Source organism: Somniosus microcephalus, chromosome 33 (assembly GCF_052327205.1).
Source record: "Somniosus microcephalus isolate GS21.2 chromosome 33, FLI_Smic_1.0, whole genome shotgun sequence".
Classification (NCBI taxonomy): Eukaryota; Metazoa; Chordata; class Chondrichthyes; order Squaliformes; family Somniosidae; genus Somniosus; species Somniosus microcephalus.
Genome location: NC_141019.1, coordinates 33,645,252 through 33,671,371, shown reverse-complemented (window position 1 = coordinate 33,671,371; position 26,120 = coordinate 33,645,252). Strand labels below are relative to the sequence as shown.

General features: G+C 50.1%; 1 protein-coding gene across 3 annotated transcripts; it reads right to left on the bottom strand.

Moving 5' to 3' along the window:
- Positions 1–259: 259 nt before the first annotated feature.
- Positions 260–25,683, bottom strand: LOC147097130 (SOSS complex subunit B2-like). 3 transcript variants are annotated; one of them, XM_085973001.1, is made up of 7 exons: positions 25,219–25,683; positions 24,534–24,672; positions 23,192–23,263; positions 20,228–20,312; positions 15,820–15,886; positions 3,943–4,065; positions 260–919 (listed from the first exon to the last, which is right to left on the bottom strand). In XM_085973001.1, the coding sequence occupies exons 1-7, from the start codon at positions 25,382–25,384 to the stop codon at positions 780–782; spliced, it is 792 nt and encodes a 263-aa protein (XP_085829127.1). In that variant the 5' UTR covers positions 25,385–25,683; the 3' UTR covers positions 260–779. The 3 variants fall into 3 exon arrangements, with proteins under 3 accessions (XP_085829127.1, XP_085829129.1, XP_085829128.1); XM_085973003.1 differs by having other exon boundaries at positions 792–915; positions 25,219–25,681; XM_085973002.1 differs by lacking the exons at positions 260–919; positions 3,943–4,065 and adding an exon at positions 8,246–12,684 and having other exon boundaries at positions 25,219–25,676.
- Between the last annotated feature and the right edge of the window lie 437 nt (positions 25,684–26,120).

Sequence of the window (26,120 nt, the reverse complement as noted above, 5' to 3'; positions counted from 1 at the left end):
CCACGCGAGCACTGACTGCTGCCACCCTCGCTGGATCGGGCAGGATTCCCCGGGGCCCTTGCAGCACCACAGCAGGCCAGCAATCTGTGCACCAGCCGATTGCTGCGCATGCTGCGGTGCTGCCCCGTCAGAGTGCCAGTGTGTCGGCCGACCAGGGAGCTGCTGTCCGCTCTCAGGATGACAGCATTCCTGATACCACCACTGGCACTTCTCCACTGCAGCTGCCACCACCTGTAGGACAGACTGCTTCCGCCCATGCAGAGTTGGAGCAGTCAGCAGCCGGGCCCTCTATGCCCAGAGCTCATCCAGGCCGTCCCTCAGGGGCCTCTGCGGTTTCGGACAGTCAGCAGGCCTCCACCAGCCTTGCTGCAGCCACTGGGGTCCCATTACGGAGGAGCTGCAGGGTGGAAAGGGGCCAATGCCGAAAGGGAAGCAGATCACCATCGAGGGGGAAAAAGTAGAAGGTGCTGCTGATTCCTGTTATTTGTTTCATTCAAGGCCGAGGATGCTGGTCTGAATGTTAGTAATGTTTTGGACAGTCTCCCGGGTGTGAGAGCCACTTATGTGGCAGTCTGTTTGTTTTGCTTTTTGTTGCCATTGCTTTGTCATGTGGGAAGGAAGCACATTTTGTTAAATAAACAACTTTCTTTATTCACAATGGCCATGTCTGTTCTTTGCACAAATTTTGCCCTTGACCGGCTTAGGGGTAGCAGAACGGTTCCATTCATGTTCTTGGAATGGCAGCAAGCATTCCCTGAGAGGGGCCTAGAAGCGACTTGCTATAAGCCTCTGACGGACGGCCCTTGCAGTTTGTGCCTCCCTCCCGTCTTGGTACTGCTGCTGCTGCTCCTCCTCCTCCTCCTCCTTTGCTGGTGCTTCAATGGGGGTAATATACTGGCATGGGTGGAAGATTGGCTATCTAACAGAAAACAGAGAGTGGGGATAAATGGTTCATTCTCGGGTTGGCAATCAGTAACTAGTGGTGTTCCGCAGGGGTCAGTGCTGGGACCCCAACTCTTTACAATCTATATTAACGATTTGGAGGAGGGGACCAAGTGCAACGTATCCAAGTTTGCTGACGATACAAAGATGGGAGGGAAAGCAGTGAGTGAGGAGGACATAAAAAACCTGCAAAAGGACATAGACAGGCTAAGTGAGTGGGCAGAAATTTGGCAGATGGAATATAATGTTGGTAAGTGTGAGGTTATGCACTTTGGCAGAAAAAATCAAAGAGCAAATTATTATCTAAATGGAAAGAAACTGCAAAGTGCTACAGTACAAAGGGATCTGGGGGTCCTGGTGCATGAAACACAGAAGGTTAGTATGCAGGTACAGCAGGTGATCAGGAAGGCCAATGGAATCTTGGCTTTTATTGCAAGGGGGATGGAGTATAAAAGTCTTGCTTCAGTTATACAGGGTACTGGTGAGGCCACACCTGGAATACTGCGTACAGTTTTGGTTTCCATATTTAAGAAAAGATATACTTGCTCTCGAGGCGGTTCAGAGAAGGTTCACTCGGTTGATTCCGGAGATGAGGGGGTTGACGTATGAGGAAAGGTTGAGTAGGTTGGGCCTCTACTCATTGGAATTCAGAAGAATGAGAGGCGATCTTATCGAAACATATAAGATTGTGAGGGGGCTTGATCGGGTGGATGTGGTGAGGATGTTTCCACTGATGGGTGAGACTAGAACTAGGGGGCATAATCTTAGAATAAGGGGCTGCCGTTTCAAAACTGAGATGAGGAGAAACTTCTTCACTCAGAGGGTAGTAAATCTATGGAATTTGCTACCCCAGAGAGCTGTGGAAGCTGCGACATTAAATAAATTTAAAACGGAGATAGACAGTTTCCTAGCAGATAAGGAAATAAGGGGTTACGGGGAGAGGGCAGGGAAGTGGACGTGAGTCTAGATTCGGATCAGCCATGATCCTATTGAATGGCGGAGCAGGCCCGAGGAGCCGTATGGCCTTCTCCTGCTCCTACTTCTTATGTTCTTATTATGTTCTTATGTCTGGTGGCATTGGCTGGGTCCTGAGGATTGCCAGGTTATGCAGCATGCAACACACAACCACGAAGTGGGAGACTCACTCAGGTGAGTACTGAAGGGCTCCTCCGGAATGGTCCAGACAGCGGAACCGTTGCTTCAGCACGCCGATTGTGTGCTCAATGATGTTCCTGGTCGCTTGATGGCTGTCATTGTAACGTTCTTCAGCAGGGGTGCTGGGCGAACGGAGCGGGGTCATCAGCCAGGGGCACAGAGGATAGCCCTTGTCCCCGAGAAGCCAGCCTCCTGGGTGAGCCGGGGCCTCGAAAAGGTCTGCCACAGAAGTCTGGTGCAGGATGAAGGCGTCGTGGCTGCTGCCTGGAAAGTGGGCATTCACAGCGAGTATCAGCTGTCGGTGGTCACAGACCAGCTGCACATTCAAAGAATGGAACCCCTTTCGGTTGCGGAAATCCTCCGCATTCTCTAGAGGCGCCCGCAAAGCCACATGCGTGCAGTCAATGGCGCCCTGCACCATGGGGAAGCCCGCTATCGTTGCAAAGCCCTCTGCGCGCTCTCGCTGCTTGTCCGGGGTCATCGGGAAGGAGATGTACTGCCGTCTCCTGTTAAAGAGGGCATTAGTCACTTGATGGATGCAGCAATGCACCGCGAACTGTGAGATGTTGGCAATGTCTCCAGTAGCGGCCTGAAAGGAGCCGCTTGCATAGAAGTTTAGAGCCACAGTGATCCTCACAGCCACCGACAGAGATGTCCTGCACCTTAGTTGAGGCTGCAGATCTGGCTGAAGCAGGTGGCAGAGCTCAGTGACCACCTCCTTATTGAAGCGCAGCCTTCGGAAACACTGCTCCGCCGACATGTTGATATATGAAAACTGCTGGCGGAAAACCCTGGCAGCGTAAGGTCTCATGGGGTGACGTCTGTAGGCCCTCCTCCGTCTGGCCATGCCTGCCACTCTATCCCTACGTCTCTGTGCCCTGTCAATATGATTGAGAAGCACGACGTTCGCATCCAATGCAGCCCCCATAGTAAGTGCGCACTGAAAGTTATGCCATTTGAGAAGCTCACCAACTGCAAAGTGATGTTCAGAAGGCTAAAGTTCCTCTGCCAGCGCTGGCTCACTGCAGAAATGGCTCTCCGTGTGTAGCTCAGCAACTCGCTCTCTCTCTCAAAGAAGTTGTGGTCCAAAAATGGCTGCCAATAATAATCCAGAACAGTCCCCTTTAAAGAGCGCCCCCGAGCCTGACAGCGACTGGGAAACGTTCCCGGTAACCTGTCCTTGTTAGCGCCAGGCGGAACGGAGGGGGGCGCCACTGAATTTCCGGTCCGGGGCGCCCCAAAGGCGTTGCACACTGAAATGATGTCATGATCTGCGTGCGCCGGTGAGCGGGTGCTAAGGTTTAGCGCCGGCGTGAAATGTCTGCTCAATATGGGAAGAGGCGCAGGGTTCGCTGCGCCCGGGCGCTAGTTGGTTAGCGCCCCACTTCTCGGCCTCTTTAGGCGCTAAAGGGTGGCGCAACCAACCGAATTTTTCCCCCCATGTGTCAAATCCAAGTGAGGACAGGATTGGGCTGGAGTAGGACAGCACCCCCACCCCATCCAATGCATAAATAGCCAGCTCACTGGCTGGGCTCATTCATGAACAATGGCTACTTGGGCTACTGGCATCTGTGGCACAATAGTCAAGATTCAGTCCCTTCGACAACAGAAAATCCCCCACAGGTTCAGACGGAAATCTCCTGGGGTTCAGAGTACTGAAAATGGTTTTGATCCTGTTCAGGCGGCCATCAAGCAGATGCTTAGGAATATTAGATCCTTGCATTGCAGCACAGAAGCTGACCGTGGTGGTTAGCTAAGCAGGCTCTCATCAGTCTGTTGAATATACCACTCTGCCACCTACTGCCTTCCTTTGCGAAGCTCAGGGACGATGTCAATCAGACCTACCTTTAGCCTTCAAACTGACAGCATGCTGCGATGTGACAGAGGTGCCATTCCTCTCAGAGACTGAGCCTTTAGATGCTTCCTTCTTTGACTTCGCCCCAGAACTTAGACTTCGGGTGGCACTTTCTACAAAGGTAATCAGTAGCGAATCTATAAATACAATCTCTGTGCTATTTTTAATTCAATGCTGTTTAAATTAGATGTACAGATTCAGTATGGTCACCGGCAAATTCGAAGTATCTAACCCCTTGAGTATTCCGCTTTAAAAAAAAAAAAAATTGATATGAATGAAAATCCAGAAGGGCGTGGGTTCAAGCCCCACTCCAGAGACTTGAGCACAAAATCCAGGCTGACAGTACTGAGGGAACGCTGCACTGTCGGAGGGGCAGTACTGAGGGAGTGCTGCACTGTCAGAGGGGCGGTACTGAGGGAGTGCTGCACTGTCAGAGGGGCGGTACTGAGGGAGCGCCGCACTGTTGGAGGGGCAGTACTGAGGGAGCGTCGCACTGTCGGAGGGGCAGTACTGAGGGAGAGTCGCACTGTCGGAGGGGCAGTACTGAGGGAGCGCCGCACTGTCGGAGGGGCAGCACTGAGGGAGGGCTGCACTGTCAGAGGGGCAGTACTGAGGGAGCGCCGCACTGTTGGAGGGGCAGTACTGAGGGAGCGTCGCACTGTCGGAGGGGCAGTACTGAGGGAGAGTCGCACTGTCGGAGGGGCAGTACTGAGGGAGTGCCGCACTGTCGGAGGGGCAGTACTGAGGGAGGGCTGCACTGTCGGAGGGGCAGTACTGAGGGAGTGCCGCACTGTCGGAGGGGCAGTACTGAGGGAGCGCCGCACTGTCGGAGGGGCGGTACTGAGGGAGCGCTGCACTGTTGGAGGGGCGGTACTGAGGGAGTGCCGCACTGTCGCAGAGGCAGTACTGAGGGAGCGCCGCACTGTCGGAGGGGCAGTACTGAGGGAGCGCCGCACTGTCGGAGGGGCAGTACTGAGGGAGCGCCGCACTGTTGGAGGGGCGGTACTGAGGGAGTGCCGCACTGTCGGAGGGGCGGTACTGAGGGAGCGCCGCACTGTCGGAGGGGCAGTACTGAGGGAGCGCCGCACTGTCGAAGGGGCAGTACTGAGGGAGCGCTGCACTGTCGGAGGGGCAGTACTGAGGGAGGGCTGCACTGTCGAAGGGGCAGTACTGAGGGAGCGCTGCACTGTCGGTGGGGCAGTACTGAGGGAGCGCTGCACTGTCGAAGGGGCAGTACTGAGGGAGCGCCGCACTGTCGGAGGGGCAGTACTGAGGGAGTGCCGCACTGTCGGAGGGGCAGTACTGAGGGAGCGCCGCACTGTCAGAGGGGCAGTACTGAGGGAGCACCGCACTGTTGGAGATGCCGTTTTTTGGATGAGACGTTAAATCAAGGCCCTGTCTGCCCTCTCAGGTGGATGTAAAAGATCCCACAACACTCATTCGAGGAAGAGCAGGGGGGAGTTATCCCCGGTGTCCTGCGGCCAATATTTATCCCTCAACCAACATCACTAAAACAGATGATCTGGTCATTATCACATTGCTGTTTGTGGGAGCTTGCTGTGCGCAAATCGGCTGCTGCGTTTCCTACATTACAACAGTGACCACACTTCAAACAGTACTTCATTGGCTGTGAAGCGCTTTGGGACGTCCTGAGGTGGGGAGAGGCGCTGTAGAAAGACGAGTTCTTTTCTTTTCATACTGGTTCAAAACATAGCTACCTTTGATGCATGTAACTGCTAAAAAATAACCAGAGCCCCACATCTGCCGAGCAAGCTGATCTCGGGCAGGGCAGCAGCAGAGGTGCTACGATTCAGTAAAAGAAAAATCAGCCAGGGTTCCTGCTCCTGGTCGCTAGCCAGTGAGGTTTGCGAGATACTGGGTGAATGTGGACATTTGGTTGAGGACAGTAATACAATCGCAAGATACTGCGGGGATGCTGGCAATCTGAAATAAAAACAGAAAATGCTGGAAATACTCAGCAGGTCAGGTAGCATCTCCTTCTTCTTAGGCAGTCCCTCGGAACCGAGGATGACTTGCTTCCACATTAAAAATGAGTTCTCAGGTGACTGATGAGTCCAATGCGGGACCGACAGTCTCTGTCACAGGTGGGGCAGACGGTGGTTGAAGGGGCGGGTGGGTGGGGTGCTTGGGTTGACGTGCGCTCCTTGCGCTGCCTGCGCTTGGCTTCCGCTTGCTCCCGGCGAAGAGACTCGAGGTGTTTGGCACCTTCCCGGATGCTTCTCCTCCACTTTGTGCGGTCTTGGGCCAGGGATTCCCAGGTGTCGGTGGGGATGTTACACTTTTTCAAGGAGGCTTCGAGGGTGTCCTTGAAGCGTTTCCTCTGCCCACCTGGGGCACTCTTGCTATGCCGGAGCGCCGAGTAGAGCGCTTGTTTTGGGAGTCTCGTATCGGGCATGCGGACGATGTGACCCGTCCATCGGAGCTGATTGAGCGTGGTCAGAGCTTCGATGCTGGGGATGTTGGCCTGAGTGAGAACACTGACGTTGGTGCACCTATCCTGCCAATGGATTTGCAGGATCTTGCGGAGGCAGCGTTGGTGGTACCTCTCCAGTGCTTTGAGGTGCCTGCTGTACATGGTCCATGTCTCTGAGGCCTACAGCAGGGCGGGTATCACTGCTGCCCTGTAGACCATGAGCTTAGTGCCGGGTTTGAGGTCCTGGCCTTCAAATACTCTCTTCCTCAGGCAACCAAAGGCTGCACTGGCACATTGAAGGCGGTGTTGGACTTCATTTATCTCTGTTTGTCTCTACACAGCTGCTGTCTGACCTGTTGAGTATTTCCAGCACTTTCTGTTTTTATTTACAATTGAGGACAGTGTTGGGCTTGGCTGTGAATTTCTAAACATGAACGTTTAACCATCAATTTATCCAGCAAATACAACGTCTGGCCAGCAGCAGGACATTGACATTAAAATGAGCCTCCGTGTTTCCGAACCCTCAGATCTGCAGAGACCTCTGTTCACCTTATCTCCAGAGTTTCATGGAAACGTTTTTCCTCCCGCTTGCCATGACTGCCTGGCGAGGAAATAACCTTAGACTTTCCCAAACTTGAAAGGAAATATACTGAGTTAACGGACACCATCATTGTTTCCAGTGTAGATTTATTGGAGTAAAGCACAGGTAAAGGAAGTCGGAGGGTCAAAATCAGTTCACTGCCCACTTGAAATTTTTTTTATTCGTTCCTGGGCTGTGGGCATCACTGGCAAGGCCAGCATTTATTGCCCATCCCTAACTGCCCTCGAGAAGGTGGTGGTGAACCGCCTTCTTGAACCGCTGCAGTCCGTGTGGTGAAGGTGCTCGCACAGTGCTGTTAGGGAGGGAGTTCCAGGATTTTGACCCAACGACAACGAAGGAACGGCCATATACTTCCAAGTCAGGCTGCCGTGTGACTTGAAGGGGAGCTTGGAGATAGTGGTGTTCCCATACCCAAGCTTTTGAGGGGCTAGCTGGAAATTGCAAAACATTTTTTTTTTTTTAAATGTGCATTTTTTCCACTTACAGCTGCGTCTTGTGCTGTGGGAGGCGTTCGATATTCAGCTTCCAATTAATTTTCATCAGTAGAAAAACAAAGGCAAGAACTCGACACACATTTGGCCCACTCCACCCCTGTCTGGTTTGGGACTTAGCAACTGTTTGTGACCGTCATTCTCGCCAGCCCTCACTCTGTAACCAGCTGGGAGTGCAGCCTCAGGCTAATGTCCAGTATTTTATCTTATGGGACAGCACCCAACCTCTACTTCGCATCTTCCCCATGAGATGGCGATCTTGGTGTAAAGAATCAGACTCCTACCTGCCTCCCGCCACTGTGCTTCCTTCGATTACCCTTTACTGTGAATTTAAATCCCACTCACTGTCCTTCTGGAAAGAAATATACAGAGAAATGAGCACCAGGCTGCTCTCTCTCTCTCACCACCTTGCAGTAGTTGGCCATATGGCCCCTCGAGCCTGCTCCGCCATTCAATAAAATCATAGCTGATCATCGACCTCAACTCCACTGTCCCACCCGATCCCCATATCCCTTGATTCCCCTAGAGCTCGTCCCCGCCCCCAAAGCCTTGCGCTTGTGCTTTTCTTCCTTTTATAGTCTTTACGTAACCTTAGCTCGGCCCGCCCTGCAAGTCAAGTACTGACGATGCGCGTGTCCCAGAAACTGATGCCACAGATAAATGTTAGGAGTCAAATGCTGGCTCCAGTCAGCCATGCCTTTTATCTGACCTCGTGTTTTTTTAAAAAAAAGAACAAATAGGAATTCAATGAAATAAAAAAAACCACAAAAGTTCAAAAGAAGCATTTATTAACAGTATTTGTGGCAAATTGGTATGATGCAACAGTGAGGTGTATACAGTACACACAGCCAAGCGATCGTCCTTCAATAATTGCATACAGTGCTCGTCCATGCCCGCTTGTTAATACACATTAACAATTGACATTATTGCTGATTGCCAACAATAAGAAAAATTAAGCAACTTTTAAAAAGTAGCGGATAGTGTTCGTGTCTAGGGTATATGTTAGCTGTCAACCAATCGAGGTCACAAATCCCACTGTTCTGACCAGCAGAAAATCTTCTTTTGAATTTAAGTTTACTGTGAAACCTGATTCTAGTGCAGTACTAGATTATCACCACTGAGTGGCACTGACGAGTCACGCCTGCAGTTGGTTGCTGTCGCACTGCATGCCCTGCTACTTCTGTCACTGGGGCCACAGTGCAGCAACTGAAGATCTTGCTAGTCTGGCAATTCCTAAACAAGTAAACCGCCCCCCTCAAACAAAAAAAATCCTGGTGGCTCAGTGGGTAAATGCACTGCCTGGTACTGAGGCAGATGCATTAAGATCCCAGGTTCAGATCCCCGGTCTGCGCTGTGTTAACTAATCTCAACTGATGCGGCAGTCGCGGGGGGGGGTTAGGGAAAAAAAAGTCAGCCAGCGACTGTATTGCTGGAAACTACATGTGTGCGTGGATGGTCGTCTAAGGGAGGAAACTAGGATTTAAAAAAACAACATTCTCCATTTCCTGAGTATCTAAAAAAGTGGCCTTGAAGCTGTAGTTTCTGGTGGAACTGGCGTTGATGCTAGAACCCCAAATTCTTTCAAATTTAACCACTGCCGGCATAACATCCTTATCCAGCAGTGGAACAAAGAAAGAAAAGACTTGCATTTATATAGCGCCTTTCACGACCTCAGGACGTCCCAAAGCGCTTCACAGCCAATGAAGTACTTTTTGAAGCGTAGTCACTGTTGCAATGTAGGAAACGCAGCCGCCAATTTGCGCACAGCAAGCTCCCATAAACAGCAATGAGATAAATGACCAGATAATCTGTTTTAGTGATGTTGGTTGAGGGATAAATATTGGCCAGGACAATCCATTAAAATCCACAAATCCATTAAAATTACAGATCGCATGGCATTACAAAAGATGGTCTCTATGATCAGTAACTGATTACAATTATCATGATTACATGCCGTGGATCTGAGGCCAGCGTTGTATACTGGCTTGTGTGAAGGTGTCTCCACTGTTGGCACTTAAAAATAAAAGCATATGGAAAGGACTTGTTCAGCGACAGAATGCAAGTATTGCAAATGGAAAACATACATGATGGCACACAATGACGTATGAGAGCTCGGCAGGAGGGAGGCCTCGACAAGTTTACTGAAAAACATTTGTGGAGATAGGAAACATACCTGCCGTTAATTTGATTTACTCGCCCCCGAATGAACCACAAGCAGAAAGCTGGTTATCAGGGATATCGAAGCTTCATGATAATTGCAACAGTGATAAGACACAACCCCCGCACCCCCAGTTCTCCGCTACTCAAATCCCTCTGTCACAAAGGAGGAGGGGGAGGGGAAAAAAGATAGAAAGATCTCGCATTTCTATAGCGCCTTTCACGACCACCGGACGCCTCAAAGCGCTTCACAGCCAATGAAGTATTTGTGAAGTGTAGTCACTGTTGTAATGTAGGAAACACAGCAGCCAATTTGCGCACAGCAAGCTCCCACAAGCAACAATGTGATAATGACCAGATAATCTGTTTTTAGTGATGTTGGTTGAGGGATAAATATCAACCAGGACACCGGGGAGAACTCCCCTGCTCTGCTCCGAAATAGTGGCCGAGAGATCTTTTACATCCACCCAAGAGGGCAGACGGGGCCTCGGTTTAACATCTCATCCGAAAGACGGCACCTCCGACAGTGCAGTGCTCCCTCAGCACTGCACTGGAGTGTCAGCCTAGATAATGTGCTCGAGTCTCTAGAGTGGGACTTGAACCCACAACCTTCTGACTCAGAGGCGAGGGTGCTGCCCACTGAGCTACGGCTGATCGATAAGGACATTTTTAAAAAAAATTTTTTAAAAGCAACTCAATTTTTAGCTCATCTCGTACTTACTGGTAACAACTTTGATAAAAATGATGAGGGTCCTTTATACTATTATTTACAACAAGAATTGAGAGAGATTGAACCCAGTGACGTCGTATAAATGTGCAACAGAAAGGCAGGAAGGTGAAGGGATGAGGAGTATTGCTCGACTCGGTCTTCCAGGCACCATGTTACCTCGCTAACACGCAATAAAATAAGAGTTAAGAGTGTGGAGGGGCTTCACCTCCCCCCCGCCACTCCAAATCACTGTCTGGAATGGGCTGGACTGTCAGGTTCCACACCTGCTGGGACTGCTTGTACACAAATTGTTTTGAAATATCTGTTCCAAGCAGTTCTGGGGGATTCGCAAACCACTTCCACTGGGCTGCTTCCAAAGCTGTGTTGCAAGTTCAAACACTGACTTCACTTCAATCCACGCTGGATAATAAAATACAAAGTAAAACCGAAAATGTTGAAATACAGCCCAAACTACAAATGGTTCAAGACTTGGCTGGAAATGAGTTACAAGGTAACAATTCAACTGAGCTGCGCTTGGAATGTCCTAAAGCACAAGAGTGGAACTCGAGAGTTACAAACATCAGAATTCGGAGAGTAAATGACTGCCGGACTCAAGGCATCTGCTATGCCATAAATGTACTGTTATACACTGAAGGTGACCCAAGCGCTTGGCAGAAAGGGGAATGAAAAGGGCAGTGAGACAGCAGCTGAGGATATTTGGCACTGTTACTAACTTTTTGTCGAGTTCCCACAGTATCTCACTCAAGGGTCCTTCTCAGGAATCCTGCAACCAGCAGTCTGCACCCGAGATTGTCCACATGGTGACCTCCTGATTCGACTCATCCTGTTGTGAGCAGGTGCCAAGTGGAGGCTGGGCGCTTCCCCACAGAAAGAGAGAAAGAGGTTCTGTGGTGCGTCTGTGAGAAGCTGAGCCACACACACCAGGCAGGTGCCAGGGTCGATCCCCGGTCTGCGCTGAGGTGGCCGAACCAATGGCTAAAAATGGCTTCCATACTTAGGTAAGACAGAGAAAGGGAAGGGTGGGGGTGTCGGGGAAATTGGCCAGGGTGCTTGTCCCCGAGCGTATGAGACACTGTGAGAGAGTGAGTGTGTGAACATTGGGAGGATCGAGCTCTGCTGTGATGCACCCTGCAGTCAAATAGCCTGCCAAAATTCACCGTTAAGGCTCACACGTGAAGAATTGGCACTTGGGTGAGGTACTGAAGGGTGCCTGTGCGGCCATACCCCAGCGAGGGCACAACACCTTCAGGAGAGAAAAATGGGAAAAACCAAAAGGAATCTTCTCTCACACCCGATGGTGACAGGATTTAACAAAATATTAATAAATTTCATGGGGGGGGGGGGGGGCGGTGCGGAAGGGAGGGAGGGAGCTTTGTGTCAAATTCTCTCAGCAGTGATATTGTAAATCTTACATCATGGGAGGCAGGGGGGGGGAAACAGGGAAATGGTGCACAAAATTCCCGTTCCCAAATAAAGAGAGAGAGGACCGAGACACCACAAAATGTACAGGGATCTCCCTTTCTAAGTTATCAAGAGTCAGCAATTCAGCTGAATACACAAACCCTTTTTAATGATACAAAAGGCGGATTTGATCCGTCATGGGGTGGTTGCACGGTTAAATGGCCAAGTGACGGTCCAGTTACACACCGTGCGACAGGAAGACAGGCCACCTGTAATCTGGGTCGGTCCCCAACCAAACCTTGCGGCTGATTTGGTCGTGTATGTACAGGAGAGTGTTCAAAAAGCGCGAGGACGTCAGGGCATCTCAGCCCCGCCACAAAATGCCCCTCGCCATTTGGGATCCGCTATCATCATCAACCCCCAGGAGAGCGGCATTCCTCTGATTTGGACCAAACGCCTTCAAATTGTCAGATGCATTAACCACTGTGAAAGTATTTTAAAAGGATATAATTACCCAGGTAGGCCCTATTAAACAAGACAATCGGGAAGGGGGGGGGTTGGAAGATTGAGACATCTTGCCAACTGTTTTGCTTCCAATGCCAATCTCAAGGAGCCATGGGGTGAAGGATGACATGTAGTTCGTTAAAAACAATCGCACTTTGATACCGCTTCTACAGGTTATCAAAAAGGGAATTAAAAAAAAAAAAATTAAAAGTTCAGAAAATCATCGCTTCGGTACCCGCCGTGGATCCCTTCCGTTGCTCAGAGTGGTGGTTGCCGGGGTGGAGCTGGATGTGGCCGCTGCCTGGTTAGTTCCTGGGCTGCGTCCATTGCCTCTTCCACCTGCTGGTGGCGGCTGATGATTGGTGTTGCCCGGGGACGTTCCGCCTGAGCCAGCAGCATTCAGACTGTCGTTACCTGGAGCGACGGGGAACAAGGAACAAAACCGAATGACAACAGCGTCCCGACTGAGAAGATTTCCTTTCATGGGCTATCTGGGCAACTTTCTCCTCCCCTGTCCCTCCCCCAACTACCTGCCACTGAGCGAGGTAGGCACGCCGTTTGGTCCCATGGCTGCCACCAATGGCACAGACTTCGCACCTCTTGGCATCTGCCCAAGACCAGCCAAATGCAACTCGGCCCGGCCCACCTTCCTGCTGAGGGCCTCCCTCCTTGGCATAGGTCAGTTCAAGGACTAAGTGGAGCCCAACTCAAAAGCTGCCTCCTTCACCACTTAATGCTCCATAGAAACATAGAAGATAGGAGCAGGAGTCGGCCATTCGGCCCTTCAAGCCTGCTCCGCCATTCAATGTGATCATGGCTGATCATCCAAATTCAGTACCCTGTCCCTGCCTTTTCCCCATATCCCTTGATCCCTTTAGCCTCAAGAAATATATTTAATGAACTAGCCTCCACCGCCCTCTGTGGCAGAGAATTCCACAGGTTCACCACTCTCTGGGTGAAGAAATTCCTCATCTCAGTCCTAAATGGCTTACCCCTTATCCTTAGACTATGACCCCTGGTTCTGGACTCCCAGGCCATCAGAAACATCCTTCCTGCATCTAGTCTGTCCAGGCCTGACAGAATTTTATAGGTTTCGATGAGATCCCTCTCAATCTTCTAAACTCCAGTGAGTATAAGCCCAATCGACACAATCTCTCCTCATACGTCATTCCTGCCATCCCAGGTATCAGCCTGGTGAATCTTCGCTGCACTCCCTCCATGGCAAGAACATCCTTCCTCAGATAAGGTGACCAAAACTGCACACAATACTCAAAGGTGTGGTCTCACCAAGACCCTGTACAACTGCAGCAAGACATCCTTGTTCCTGTACTCGAACCCTCTTGCTACGAAGGCCAACATACCATTTGCCTTCTTAACCGCCTGCTGCACCTGCATGCTTACCTTCAGTGTTCAGCAACATCACGTGGGCCCCCAGTTAATACATAAAGCCGGTGAACGTCAGCAATTTAGAATCCAGTAGGCATTTTTTTTTTTTTGTTCAGCAAGGGGAGGGATGTCAGGAGCAGGGACCAGAACTTCTTGTATCCAGTGTCAGGAGTCTACAGACACAAATTGCACATTTTGTTCCTGGACTCAGCGCAAGGCAAAGGCCACTGGGCCAGAAGCCAGCTTACTCCATGCCAAGGCCCATACGCTACATCACAGCTGTGCCCAGGCTGCCAGCCCTCTGCCAGGGCAGAGACACAAGCGTGGCTGGCTGGCTGACAGACACCTTGAGGTGTGTGTCAGGAACACAAAAGCCTGCTGCTGCTGGACCTCAATGCTCTGCAGTAATCCACAAAAAATCCACACAGGATCTGAGCAGCACGGCTTCACATCACATCAGTCACTCGGGGAACCCTCTCCCCATTGCCTGGCACGCAGTCTCTTTTACGCAAGAGTTCAAACAGAGAGTCACGCATCAGTCAGCTGCTCGAGCGTTCAGTCAGCTGCAGGGGCATTTTCTCAGGTGGACTTTGCGCTCAAGTAAAGGATGTCAGTGCAACGGAGGTGGAACAATTGTTTTCAACCTCGGTCACCCAAATAAGGTGTAGCACAGGCAGCTGCAGAGTAAAACTCCCGAAGACGGGCCCGAGCTCCAAGCCCTACTTGCACCCGAGTGACATTGTTCCGTTTTCCCACACCATCTATTCTATGGCCTGTCTGAGTGAGATTGCCAATGTAGTGCCCACGAGGAACCAGACGGACTGTCCAAATACCGGGAACGGTAGCATAGTGGTTATGTTACGGGACTAGTAATCCAGAGGCCGGGACGAATGGTCCAGAGACACGAGTTCAGATTTAAATTTCAGTTAATTAAATTAAAATGGAATTTTAAAAAATGGTCAGTAATGGTGACCATGAAACTACCGGATTGTTGTAAAAACTCATCTGGTCCTTTAGGGAAGGAAATCTGCCATCCTGGCCTATCTGTGACTCCAGACCCACAGCAATGTGGTTGACTCCTAACTGCCCCTCTGAAACGGCCCAGCGAGACACTCAGTTGTCAAGGCGGTGGCTCACCACCACCTTCTCAAGGGCAATTAAGGATGAGCAATAAATGCTAGCTTTCCTAGCGACGCCCACATCCCATGAATGAATTTAAAAAAAATACATTTCATATTGAACCCCCGGACAGCCAGCAGACTTTCACCTCCTCAGTCTGAGCTGGAATCCAATCCAGGTCAGAGATGTAAAGACGGCATCGGAAGAAAGACTTGCATTTCCCCAGCGCCTTTCACGCCCTCAGGACGTCTCAAAGCGCTTCACAGCCAATGAAGTACTTTTGAAGTGTAGTCACTGTTGTAATGTGGGAAACGCGGCAGCCAATTTGCGCACAGCAAGCTCCCACAAACAGCAATCTGATAATGACCGGATCATCTGTTTTAAGTGCTGTTGGTTGAGGGAACCACGCTTGCAAGTAAACTAGCAAAATTTGCATTCATTTTTAGCAGAATCGCTTCACGCAGTCTCCAGCATCATAGAGCAGTGTTTATACGTCGATGAGCTGTGCCAACAATTGGAGGAATCAGCAATAATGTTTTGATGCCTGTAGTGTCTGCTAGAAAGAAAGACTTGCATTTCTATAGCACCTTTCACAACCTCAGGACGTCCCAAAGCGTTTTACAGCCAATGAAGTACTTTTTGAAATGCAGTCACTGTTGTAATGTAGGAAACGCAGCAGCCAATTTGCGCACAGCAAGCTCCCACAAACAGCAATGTGATAATGACCAGATCATCTGTTTTAGTGATGTTGATTGAGGGATAAACATTGGCCCCATGACACCGGGGATAACTCCCCTGCTCTTCTTCGCAATAGTGTCGTGGGATCTTTTACATCCGCCCGAGAGGGCAGACGGGGCCTCGGTTTAACGTCTCATCCGAAAGACGGCGCCTCCGACAGTGCAGCGCTCCCTCAGAAACTTCAAATGGAAAAATACTTCAAAAATGTTTTTGCGTCTCATCATATGAAAGAATTTCTTCCTGTGTTCCAGGATAGGTGGCGACAGTCGTGTGGAATACTGTGGGTTATTTATTGCAGGTACTTACCAGTGGTCACAGAGGGCGGTGAAGTCACTGGGCCAGCCGTAGAAGTACTACCTTGCTCAGCCGGGGTCTTAAAAAGAAGGAAACAGTGCTCAGGTTTAACTGGCTCAATCAGAAACAAACATAGAATCAGAGAATGGTTACAGCACAGAAGGAGGCCATTTGGCCGTCGAGCCTGTGCCGACTCTCTGCGAGAGCACTTCAGCTAGTCCCACTCCCCCGCCCTTTCCCCGTAGCCCTGCAAATGTTTTTCCTTCAGGTACCTATCCAATTCCCTTTTGAAAGCCACGATTGAATCTGCCTCCACCACCCTCTCAGGCAGTGCATTCCAGATCCTCACCACTCGCTGCGTAAAAAAGTTTTTCCTCATGTCGCCTTTGGTTCTTTTGCCAATCAGCTTAAATCTGTGTCCTCTGGTTCTCGACCCTTCCGCCAACGGGAACAGTTTCTCTCTATCTACTCTGTCCAGACCCCCTCATGATTTTGAACACCTCTATCAAATCTCCTCTCAATGTTCTCTGCTCTAAGCTTCTCCAGTCTATCCACGTAACTGAAGTCCCTCATTCCTGGAACCATTCTCGTAAATCTTTTCTGCACCCTCTCTGAGGCCCACATCCTTCCTAAAGTGCGGTGCCCAGAATTGGACACAATACTCCAGTTGGGGCCGAACCAGTGTTTTATACAGGTTCATCATAATTTCCACGCTTTTGTACTCTATACCTCTATTCATGAAGCCCAGGATCCCGTAAGCTTTTTTAACTGCTTTCTCAACCTGCCCTGCCACCTTCAACAATTTGTGCACATATACCCCCAGGTCTCTCTGTTTGTGCACCCCCTTTAGGATTGTACCCTTTAGTTTACATGTCCTCTCCTCATTCTTTCTACCAAAATGTAACACTTCACACTTTTCTGCGTTAAATTTCATCTGCCAGGTGTCCGCCCATTCCACCAGCCTGTCTATGTCCTCTTGAAGTCTATCACTATCCTCCTCACTGTTCACTACACTTCCAAGTTTTGTGTCATCTGCAAATTTTGAAATTATGCCCTGTACACCCAAGTCCAAGTCAATAATATATATCAAGAAAAGCAGTGGTCCAAGAACCGACCCCTGGGGAACACCACTGTATACCTTCCTCCAGTCCGAAAAACAACCGTTCACCACTACTCTCTGTTTCCTGTCACTTAGCCAATTTCATACCCATGCTGCCACTGTCCCTTTTATTCCATGGGCTTCAACTCTGCTGCCAAGCCTATTATGTGGCACTTTGTCGAACACCTTTTGGAAATCCATGTACACATCAACTGCATTACCCTCATCAACCCGCTCCGTTACCTCATCAAAGAACTCAATCAAGTTAGTTCAACGCGATTTGCCTTTAACAAATCCGTGCTGGCTTTCCTTAATTAATCCACACTTGTCCAAGTGACTGTTAATTTTGTCCCCGATTACTGTTTCTAAAAGCTTCCCCGCTACCGAGGTCAAACTGACCGGCCTGTAGTTGCTGGGTTTATCTTTACACCCTTTTTTGAACAATGGTGTAACATTTGCAATTCTCCAGTCCTCTGGCACCACCCCCCGTATCTATGGAGGATTGGAATATTATGGCCAGTACCTCCCTCAATTTCCACAGCATCCTAGGAAGCATCCCATCTGCTCCTGGTGACTTATCTACTTTAAGTACAGCCAGTCTTTCTAATACCTCCTCTTTACCAATTTTTATCCTATCAAGTATCTCCACTACCTCCTCCTTCACTATGTCTATGGCAGCATCTTCTTCCTTGGTGAAGACAGATGCAAAGTACTCGTTTAGTACCTCAGCCATACCCTCTGCCTCCATGCATAGGTCTCTTTTTTGGTCCCGAATCTGCCCCAACCCTCCTCTTACTACCCTTTTACTATTTATATGCCTATAGAAGACTTTTGGATTCCTTTTTATGTTGGCTGCCATTCTATTCTCATACCCTCTCTTTGCCCCTCTTATTTTCTTTATCACTTCTCCTCTGACCTTTCTATATTTAGCCTGATTCTCAGATATATTTGCAACCTGACATCTGTCATACACTCGCTTTTCCTGCTTCATCATATTCTCTATCTCTTTCGTCATCCAGGGAGCTCTGACTTTAGTTACCCTACCTTTCCCCCTCGTGGGAATGTACATCGACTGTACCTGAACTATCTCCTCTTTAAAGGCAGCCCATTGTTCCACTACAGTTTTGCCGGCCAATCTTTGATTCCAGTTTACCCGGGACAGATCCATTCTCATCCCACTGAAATTGGCCTTCCTCCAGTTAAATATTTTATTCTAGATTGCTCCCTGTCCTTTTCCATAGCTAATCTAAACCTTATGATACCTGTTCCCTAAATGTTCACTACTGACACTTGCTCCACTTGGCCTACCTCATTCCCCAGAACCAGATCCAGCAATGCCTCCTCCCTCGTCAGAATGAGCTGTTGGAATTCTCTCCACCCCTCCCCTATTACGCAGATCACCCTCGTCTTCCTCTCCCACATCCGTCCCCAGTTATCAGCCGTGCCCTGCCCCCACAAACACACAAAACTGATGGGCAGTAAAAGACCAGCTGGTCCGTCAAGCCTGCCCCACACTCATGATGGCCAGAGCACCGTGAATAAACACCCTCTTATTCCCCCACCTCCGCCCGCCCCGCAGCCATGTAATCTCCTTGGAGAGGCAATAAACCTCACCTCAATTGGCTACTGAAGACAGATTCAGTAGTTCTCTTATCAGATAAGATGAACCGTATTCTCTCACATCAGGTATAAGCTGCTCCCCGAGCTCCATCCAAACCACTCAATGGCGGCTTGCTGGGAGAACGTTGCAAGAGTCGTCCCCACCTGGCAGCTCCCCGAATCTCCCCCTGCGATTCAGACGACTTTACCATCGCTGCACTCAGTCCTGGTGAGAGTGTGCGCGCTCTGTGTGCCCGATGGTGTCAGGATGCAGCTGCACCGAGACCGTGCCGTGCAGACCAGGTAGATCCCAGGTTCCACTGCTGGTCTGTGCGCAATCAGTTGCGCACAGACCTAGAAGTAAAGGGAATTAAGGGTTACGGGGAGCGGGCAGGAATTTGGACATGAGTCTAGGTTCGGATCGGACATGGCCCTGTGGGTAGCGGAGCGGGCCCAGGGGCCGTGTAGCCTGATCCTGCTCCTATTTCGTGTGTCTAATTCTGTTAGATTCAGGAGATGGTTCTGTGATAGTGGATTGGCGGTTAGGATCAGATCAGCCATGATCTTATTAAATGGCGGAGCAGGCTCGAGGGGCCGATTGGCCTACTCCTGCTCCTATTTCTTATGTTCTTATGTCTCAGCCAGCGAAGCAGTAGCTGCACTACAACTGGCCTCAGTACCTTTGCGCTGGGGGAAGGGTAATCTAAAACTATCAGCCAGGGTTTGCATTATTGATCATTATTCAGCGTCCCCCCGGTACAGAGTGAGTGAGCACGTGTGGACAAGGACAGGATCAAACTTCGCTGTGGTGCCCTCTATGGTCGAATAGCCAGCTAACACTCACCGTGGAGGCTCCCTCATGAAGAACAACTTTGGAAAGATCTTGGATTTGATCCTTGGTCTGCACGGAGTTAGCTACTCGCAGCAGGGAGGGGGGCGCGGAGCGCTACAATTGGCCTTTGCATCCAGGGTTAGGGAGGGGTCATGGGTCAAGGGTTCCCACGTCTGACTGCTCACCAGCGACCTCTGCTGGAATTGTGGGCCTGCAACCATCAGGCAGCGAAAGGCTCGGCCTCAGCCGAGATGTTGCCCCCTCCTGCAGCCCTGTGGTTGAATCGCCTGCCCACACTCGCGGGTGAATAATGGCACTTGGGTGAGGTACCAGCGGGCCACCTGTGGACCTGTAGGTCAGCATCTGACAAAGTAGATGCTGAGAGGTTGTTTCCCCTGACTGGAGAACTAGGGGGCATAGTCTCAGGATAAGGGGTCGGCCATTTAGGACTGAGATGAGGAGGAATTTCTTCACTCAGAGGGTGGTGAATCTTTGGAATTCTCTGCCCCAGAGGGCTGTGGAGGCTGAATCATTGAGCATATTCAAGACTGAGATCGATTGATTTTTGGACTCTAGGGGAATCGAGGGATATGGGGATCGGGCGGGAAAGTGGAGTTGAGGTTGATGATCAGCCACAATCTTATTGAATGGCGGAGCAGGCTCGAGGGGCCGAATCCTGCTTCTTATTCTTATGTTCTTGAAAAGTTAACACCTCCAGGAGAGGAGGCAAGGGGAGAAAACTGGCACGAAAAAAAAAGGAATGGCTACTTGGATAAGGTACCAGAGGGCTGACGCCACCTGCAGAAACGCAAGCCATAATGGCAGGGGAGGCAAACTGGGTGGCACTGAATTAAAACAACAGCAAACTATTCCGAAGGGATTAGACTTACAGGTTTGTTCTGCGAGGGCGCCTGGGACATGTAGTCAGGATTGGGGTCACTGAAATTCGGCACTTCCGAATACTGCATACAAAACCTGAAAGGGAACACAGAAGCGATTACATGCCGCTATAATCTCGCGCGCCTGCACAGTGCACACCCGCTGTCAGAGCCCGTCCGGCAGTTTTCAGTCCACCGCAGTCCTTGGAAGCAAGAAGCAGACAACAGTAAAGAGTCTGGGGCGAAAAGCTTGCAGCATGCACACTGTGGGGGATGAAGGTCTGATGCTAAATAAAACATTCACCGAGTTGCTCCAGAAGGGGTGGGGTTTGCTCAGTGCTCCATACATGCTCGAATAGCCTGCTGACACTCGTCAAGACTCAGAGTTGTAGTTACACGTAGGGATCACAGAATCACAGAAACCCCACAGTGCAGATAGAGGCCATTTCGGCCCATCGAGCCTGCACCGACACATATCCCACCCGATCCCCGTAACCCCTACACCGACACATATCCCACCCGATCCCCGTAACCCCTACACCAACACATATCCCACCCTATCCCTGTAACCCCACGTATTTAATCCCCCTAACACTAAGGGTCAATTTATCATAGCCAATCAACCTAACCCGCACATCTTTGGACTGTGGGAGGAAACCGGAGCACCCGGAGAAAACCCACGCAAACACAGGGAGAATGTGCAAACTCCACACGGACAGTCGCCCGAGGCCGGATTCGAACCCGGGTCTCTGGCGCTGTGAGGCAACAGTGCTAACCACTATGCTACCGTGCTGCCACCGTGATGACCAGGAAGAAAAGATCTTGCATTTCTCCAGCGCCTTTCACCACCTCAGGACGTCCCAAAGCGCTTTACAGCCAATGAATTACTTTTGAAGTGTGGTCACTGTTGTAATGTAGGAGACGAGGCAGCCAATTTGCACACAGCAAGCTCCCACAGACAGCAATGAGATTTTTTTTTAATGATGTTGATTGAAGGATAAATATTACCCAGGACACTGGGGAGAACTCCCCCCCCCCCGCTCTTCTTCCAAATAGTGCCATGGGATCGTTTACGTCCACCCGAGAGAGCAGACAGGGCCTCGGTTTAACATCTCATCTGAAAGATGGCACCTCTAAAGTACAGCACTGGGAGTGTCGGCCTAGATTTTTGTGCTCAAGTCTCTGGAGTGGGACTTGAACTCACAAACTTCTGACTCAGAGGGAGAGGGCTACCCACCAAGCCACAGCTGTCAAAACAAGTAGGCCAGTCACCCAGAGCCACTATAGTGTGCCTCTTAGTGGGCAACCTAAATACAGCACTGACTCCCGAGATTCCTGGTCGCTGCAGAGTGAGCTGATTGCAGATAGGTCAATCGTTGGGGCACGACCATCAACCTCAGTGCCAGTAACGTGAACTCTACCTTCCTCAGAAGTGCGGAGGTTTGAAAGGCTGCCCGTCGATTAACGTTAGCTTTTACTTTGTGCAAATGAAAACTCCTTCCAGTGTTAAAGATGTCAGATGATTCTACTGACAGCAGAGGGGCTCGATGATGATAGAATCAGACGGCACAAGAGGAGGCCATTCGGCCTGTTGTGCCTGTGCCGGCTCTTTGAACGAGCTCTCCAATTAGTCTCTTTCCCCGTAGCCCTGCAATTTGCTGTCCTTCAAATATTTATCCAATTCCCTTTTGAAAGTTACTATCGAATCTGCTTCCACCGCCCTTTCAGGCAGCGCACTCCAGATCACAACTCGCTGTGTAAAAAACATTCTCATCTCCAGACCAGTACTGGATCTCCCAAATAAGCTCATTTTTGCGGTTCTATGGGCACCTCGCGGAGGGGAGGGTTGTCCCTGATGGGAAACTATTTCAAAGATTTCTCCAAGGGGTAGCACAGGACAAAGCACGAGAACAAAGTAGCAGCTTTTCCTCTGGAAGGGGGAGTGCCCCTCCCTTTTACAAGGAAAGGCACCTTTCTTTCGCCTTCCCTTTGTCTGGGTTTCCTGGGCCATGACCCAGCCTGACACCATCTCTGCTCAAGCCGATTGCTGGAAGTGCACAAAATCAGCCTGACCATGACAGCATCCTCACCCTCCCTCACACCTCCCCCATAATCCTTCCCCTTCCTGTGGGGGAAATGGCACATCCTTACAATAACACAACTGAGATCAGCAACCAGATGAATGGCCGGCTGGTGGTCACAAACCCACTTCTAACCCCTCCGTGGATTCAATAGGGAAGCTTCACTATGCGGCCGCACCGCTGAAGCTTCTCAACCTTTAATCGGCGAGTCAGCCGTGGTTCAATAGGCAGCACCCTCGTCTCGGAGTCAGAAGGTTATGGGCTCAAGTCCCACTCCAGAGACTTGTGCACAAAATCTAGGCTGACACTCCAGGGCTGTACTGAGGGAGCGCCGCGCTGTCGGAGGGGCAGTGCTGAGGGAGCGCCGCGCTGTTGGAGGGGCAGTGCTGAGGGAGCGCCGCGCTGTCGGAGGGGCAGTGCTGAGGGAGCGCCGCGCTGTCGGAGGGGCAGTGCTGAGGGAGCGCCGCGCTGTCAGAGGTGCCGTCTTTCAGATGAGACGTTAAACCGAGGCCCTGTCTGCTTTCTCAGGTGGACGTAAAAGATCCCATGGCACTATATCGAAGAGGAGCAGGGGAGTTCTCCCCGGTGTCCTGGGGCCAATATTTATCCCACAACCAACATCACTAAAACTTATCTGGTCATTATCACATTGCTGTTTGTGGGAGCTTGCTGTGCGCAAATTGGCTGCCACGTTTCCCACATTACAACAGTGACTACACTTCAAAATGTATTTCATTGGCTGTAAAGCGCTTTGGGACGTCTTGATGTCGTGATAGGCGCTATAGAAATGCAAGCTCTTTCTTTTTCTTTCAAACCATTAGATCAGAGGGAGCACGGCAGGGACAACAGTTTACATGCAGCTCTCCCATTTCCAGTTTTAAGGCAAAGAACTCACTCTCCTACTTTCTGGAGGTCTCCTCCTCTCCCTGTGTAGAGTGTCAGACATCCTTTCCAAATCGAGGCATATCTGCGAGATACAATACAGATTTTATTTAAAATAGATCGGTCTTAAAATCTGAACCTCACTCCATTCAAAAGCATGTATGCCACCAGTTTGCTGCTTAATCGAGCTGGTGGGATGGGCCCACAACCAGCATACCTAGCCCAGAGGATTCTGAATCTTCAGTCACGCCATGGTGCATGGGAGGGGAGACCACTATGAAACCACTGGCACAGTGATTGCACACTGTCCTTTCACCTTAGAGGCTAGAGTGATAATCGGGAAATCCTTCTTCACATAGAACACCGAATATGTATTCCCCCAGATACTGCTGTGGAGGCAAAAACCCTGGAATCATTTAGGGAACAATTTGATGCTACAATAGGAGGGGGGCGATAGGCGTTCTGGATTGACGAACTAAGAAAGGCCAAATAGCCTTCCTCATCTGTAATTATTGTGCTCGTGAAGTGTGGCATCATCTCTGGTGGGCATTGGCACTGTACATCCAACAAAGGCACACTCACTTTGAGGGGCTAGCAAACCAACACTAATGGGCAAATGTCCTCATCCTGCAGATCAGTCAACTTAGCCCCAATTTCACAGTACAGCCTTTATTCAAATGTATTTGACACCTGGATTGTGAGGAAGGCAGGGACTGGGAGCAGCTCAACCTGGCAAGTTGGGTTGTTCTCGACACTTCAAATTCCTGAAAGCAAGGGCTTGATCAGAAGCACTGCCTAGTATAGCACTAAGCCACATGGCCCACCAAACTCCCAGGTCCGATTCCCAGTCTGTGCTGATCTCAGGTGATGTAGGGGTACTACTACACTTAGCCTCAGCACCCTGGGTTACAGAGGGAAAGGGAAGTTGGCCGGGATCGCACTTTCCATCGAACCCTGCTGGAAGGTGCTGCCATGGATGTCGGATGAGGACAGGATCAGACTTGTCTGGAATGCCTGTTGTAGTTGAATAGTCTGCCGATACTCTGTCCTGGCTCAAACACAAATGATCGTGAGAGCACCATCACGACGAGCACTACAGTGGTCCAAGGAGAAGGCCCACCACATTCTCAGGACAATGAGGGATGGGCAGTAAATGCGGCCTTGTCTCCATCACCCACATCCAGAGAACAACTAAACATTGTATTCAGGTCAGCCAGAAGTGTCATTCCAACAGGTGTCAACCAGTCGAGGAAGAGAGGAGAAAAGTCAGCACTATTTAACAATGGTTTGCATTCACAGGAGTACAGCAATGTTTGCTCCAACTTTATCAGGTTTTATTAAAGAAAGCAAGTTACCCTCTGGTCAACCGGATGATATCTCCAGCCTGAATCAGACTTCCCACATCATCCCACACAGATATGTTGATGCTGCCAGTTTTATCAGCTACTTTACACGTCCGGACTTCGTGCCCATCCTTCGTTTTGGTCACTCGTCCTACACAGAACAGGAAACACAATGACAGACCACCTGACAGCATTCACAAAGGGACTTAAACACGTGCCAGGGAGGTTTTCCTCCAAAACTCCATATATTTTCTCTCCTTTCTCTATCTTCCTGCACCGTTCCCAACCAAGGGAGCAAACAGGGGACTTGTTTTTTCCCCCCAAGCCTGCAGCAATGTCACTATAAAAATTCTAGACATCTGGAGAAACACAGGTTTGCGGTACACAGTGCCAGATTGTTGTAAAAACCCAACTGGCTCACTAATATCACTCAGGGAAGGGAACTTGCCACCCCTCCAAGATCTTGCCCACATATGGTTCCAGTGCCACACTATGCAAGTTGACCTTAAATGCTTTCTCAGGGCAACCAGGGATGGGAAGATCCCAAGTTCAACTGGTGGTACACAGAGCGTTTGTTGATCTTGGACACTATCATTATCCAGTGACTCCTGCTGAAAAGTTCATCAAAGACAGGATTGGATTTAGCTGTGATAGCTTTGAGGGAAGGGGAGATAAATATAAAAATGTATTAACTTACCTATTTCCAGGACAATGAAGAGGAGATTCAGGTTTTTTAAACCAGCTTTGATGTCCTTCACGTAAGTGTCGTTTGACATCCTCTCTCCCACACACAGAATATTAATTATTCTGAAGCTGCAAACTTGAGCCAACAAGTTGGAGGGGTCAGGCTCAGAAGAACACATGCAAATCGCTGGCTGAGCTTACAGGGCCAGAACCATCCCTTCCTCCTGCAAAATCAATCCGCAAACCCTCCCCCCCAGAGCTCCTGTAAACACTGCATGAGGTGACTGGGCCCGGGCTGCTGCTCCTCAGATGGCCAACCCCACCAATAGCGCGACCACTCCAGGCTCTCGCTGCACCGACTCTCGCTCTCCCTCCGGAACTCCCTCTGACAGACAAGTCACTCTGAACAATCAGAAGCCAGCCTTCGCGCCGCCTGCTTGGCCGCGTCTCCGACCAACGGCTGCTGGTCCGGGGCGGGACATCCGCTCTTCCGAGTGTTTCCGAAAACACCCGAGCTCCGGGCAGCGGTCGGTGGCCGGGCTCACGCGGTTCAAGGTTAAAGGTGAGGGACTCCCCAGAGGGCCAGGACTATTAGAGACCAATAGGCAAGAGGAGGGCAGCACTGATACATTACCACATGTGGTCCATTCCAACTAAAAAAAGCTCAAAATAAAATGAACTAAATGATAATCTTATTATAATTATATAAATACAAATTGTTGTAATCTTCTCAACAAGAAGAACTTCCATTTATATAGCGCCATTAACGTAGTAAAACGTCCCAAGGTGCTTCACAGGAGCATTATCAAACAAAATTTGACACCGAGCCTCATAGGGCGATATTAGGCCAGATGACCAAAAGCTTGGTCAAAGAGGGAGGTTTTAAGCAGCGTCTTAAAGGAGGAGAGAGCGAGG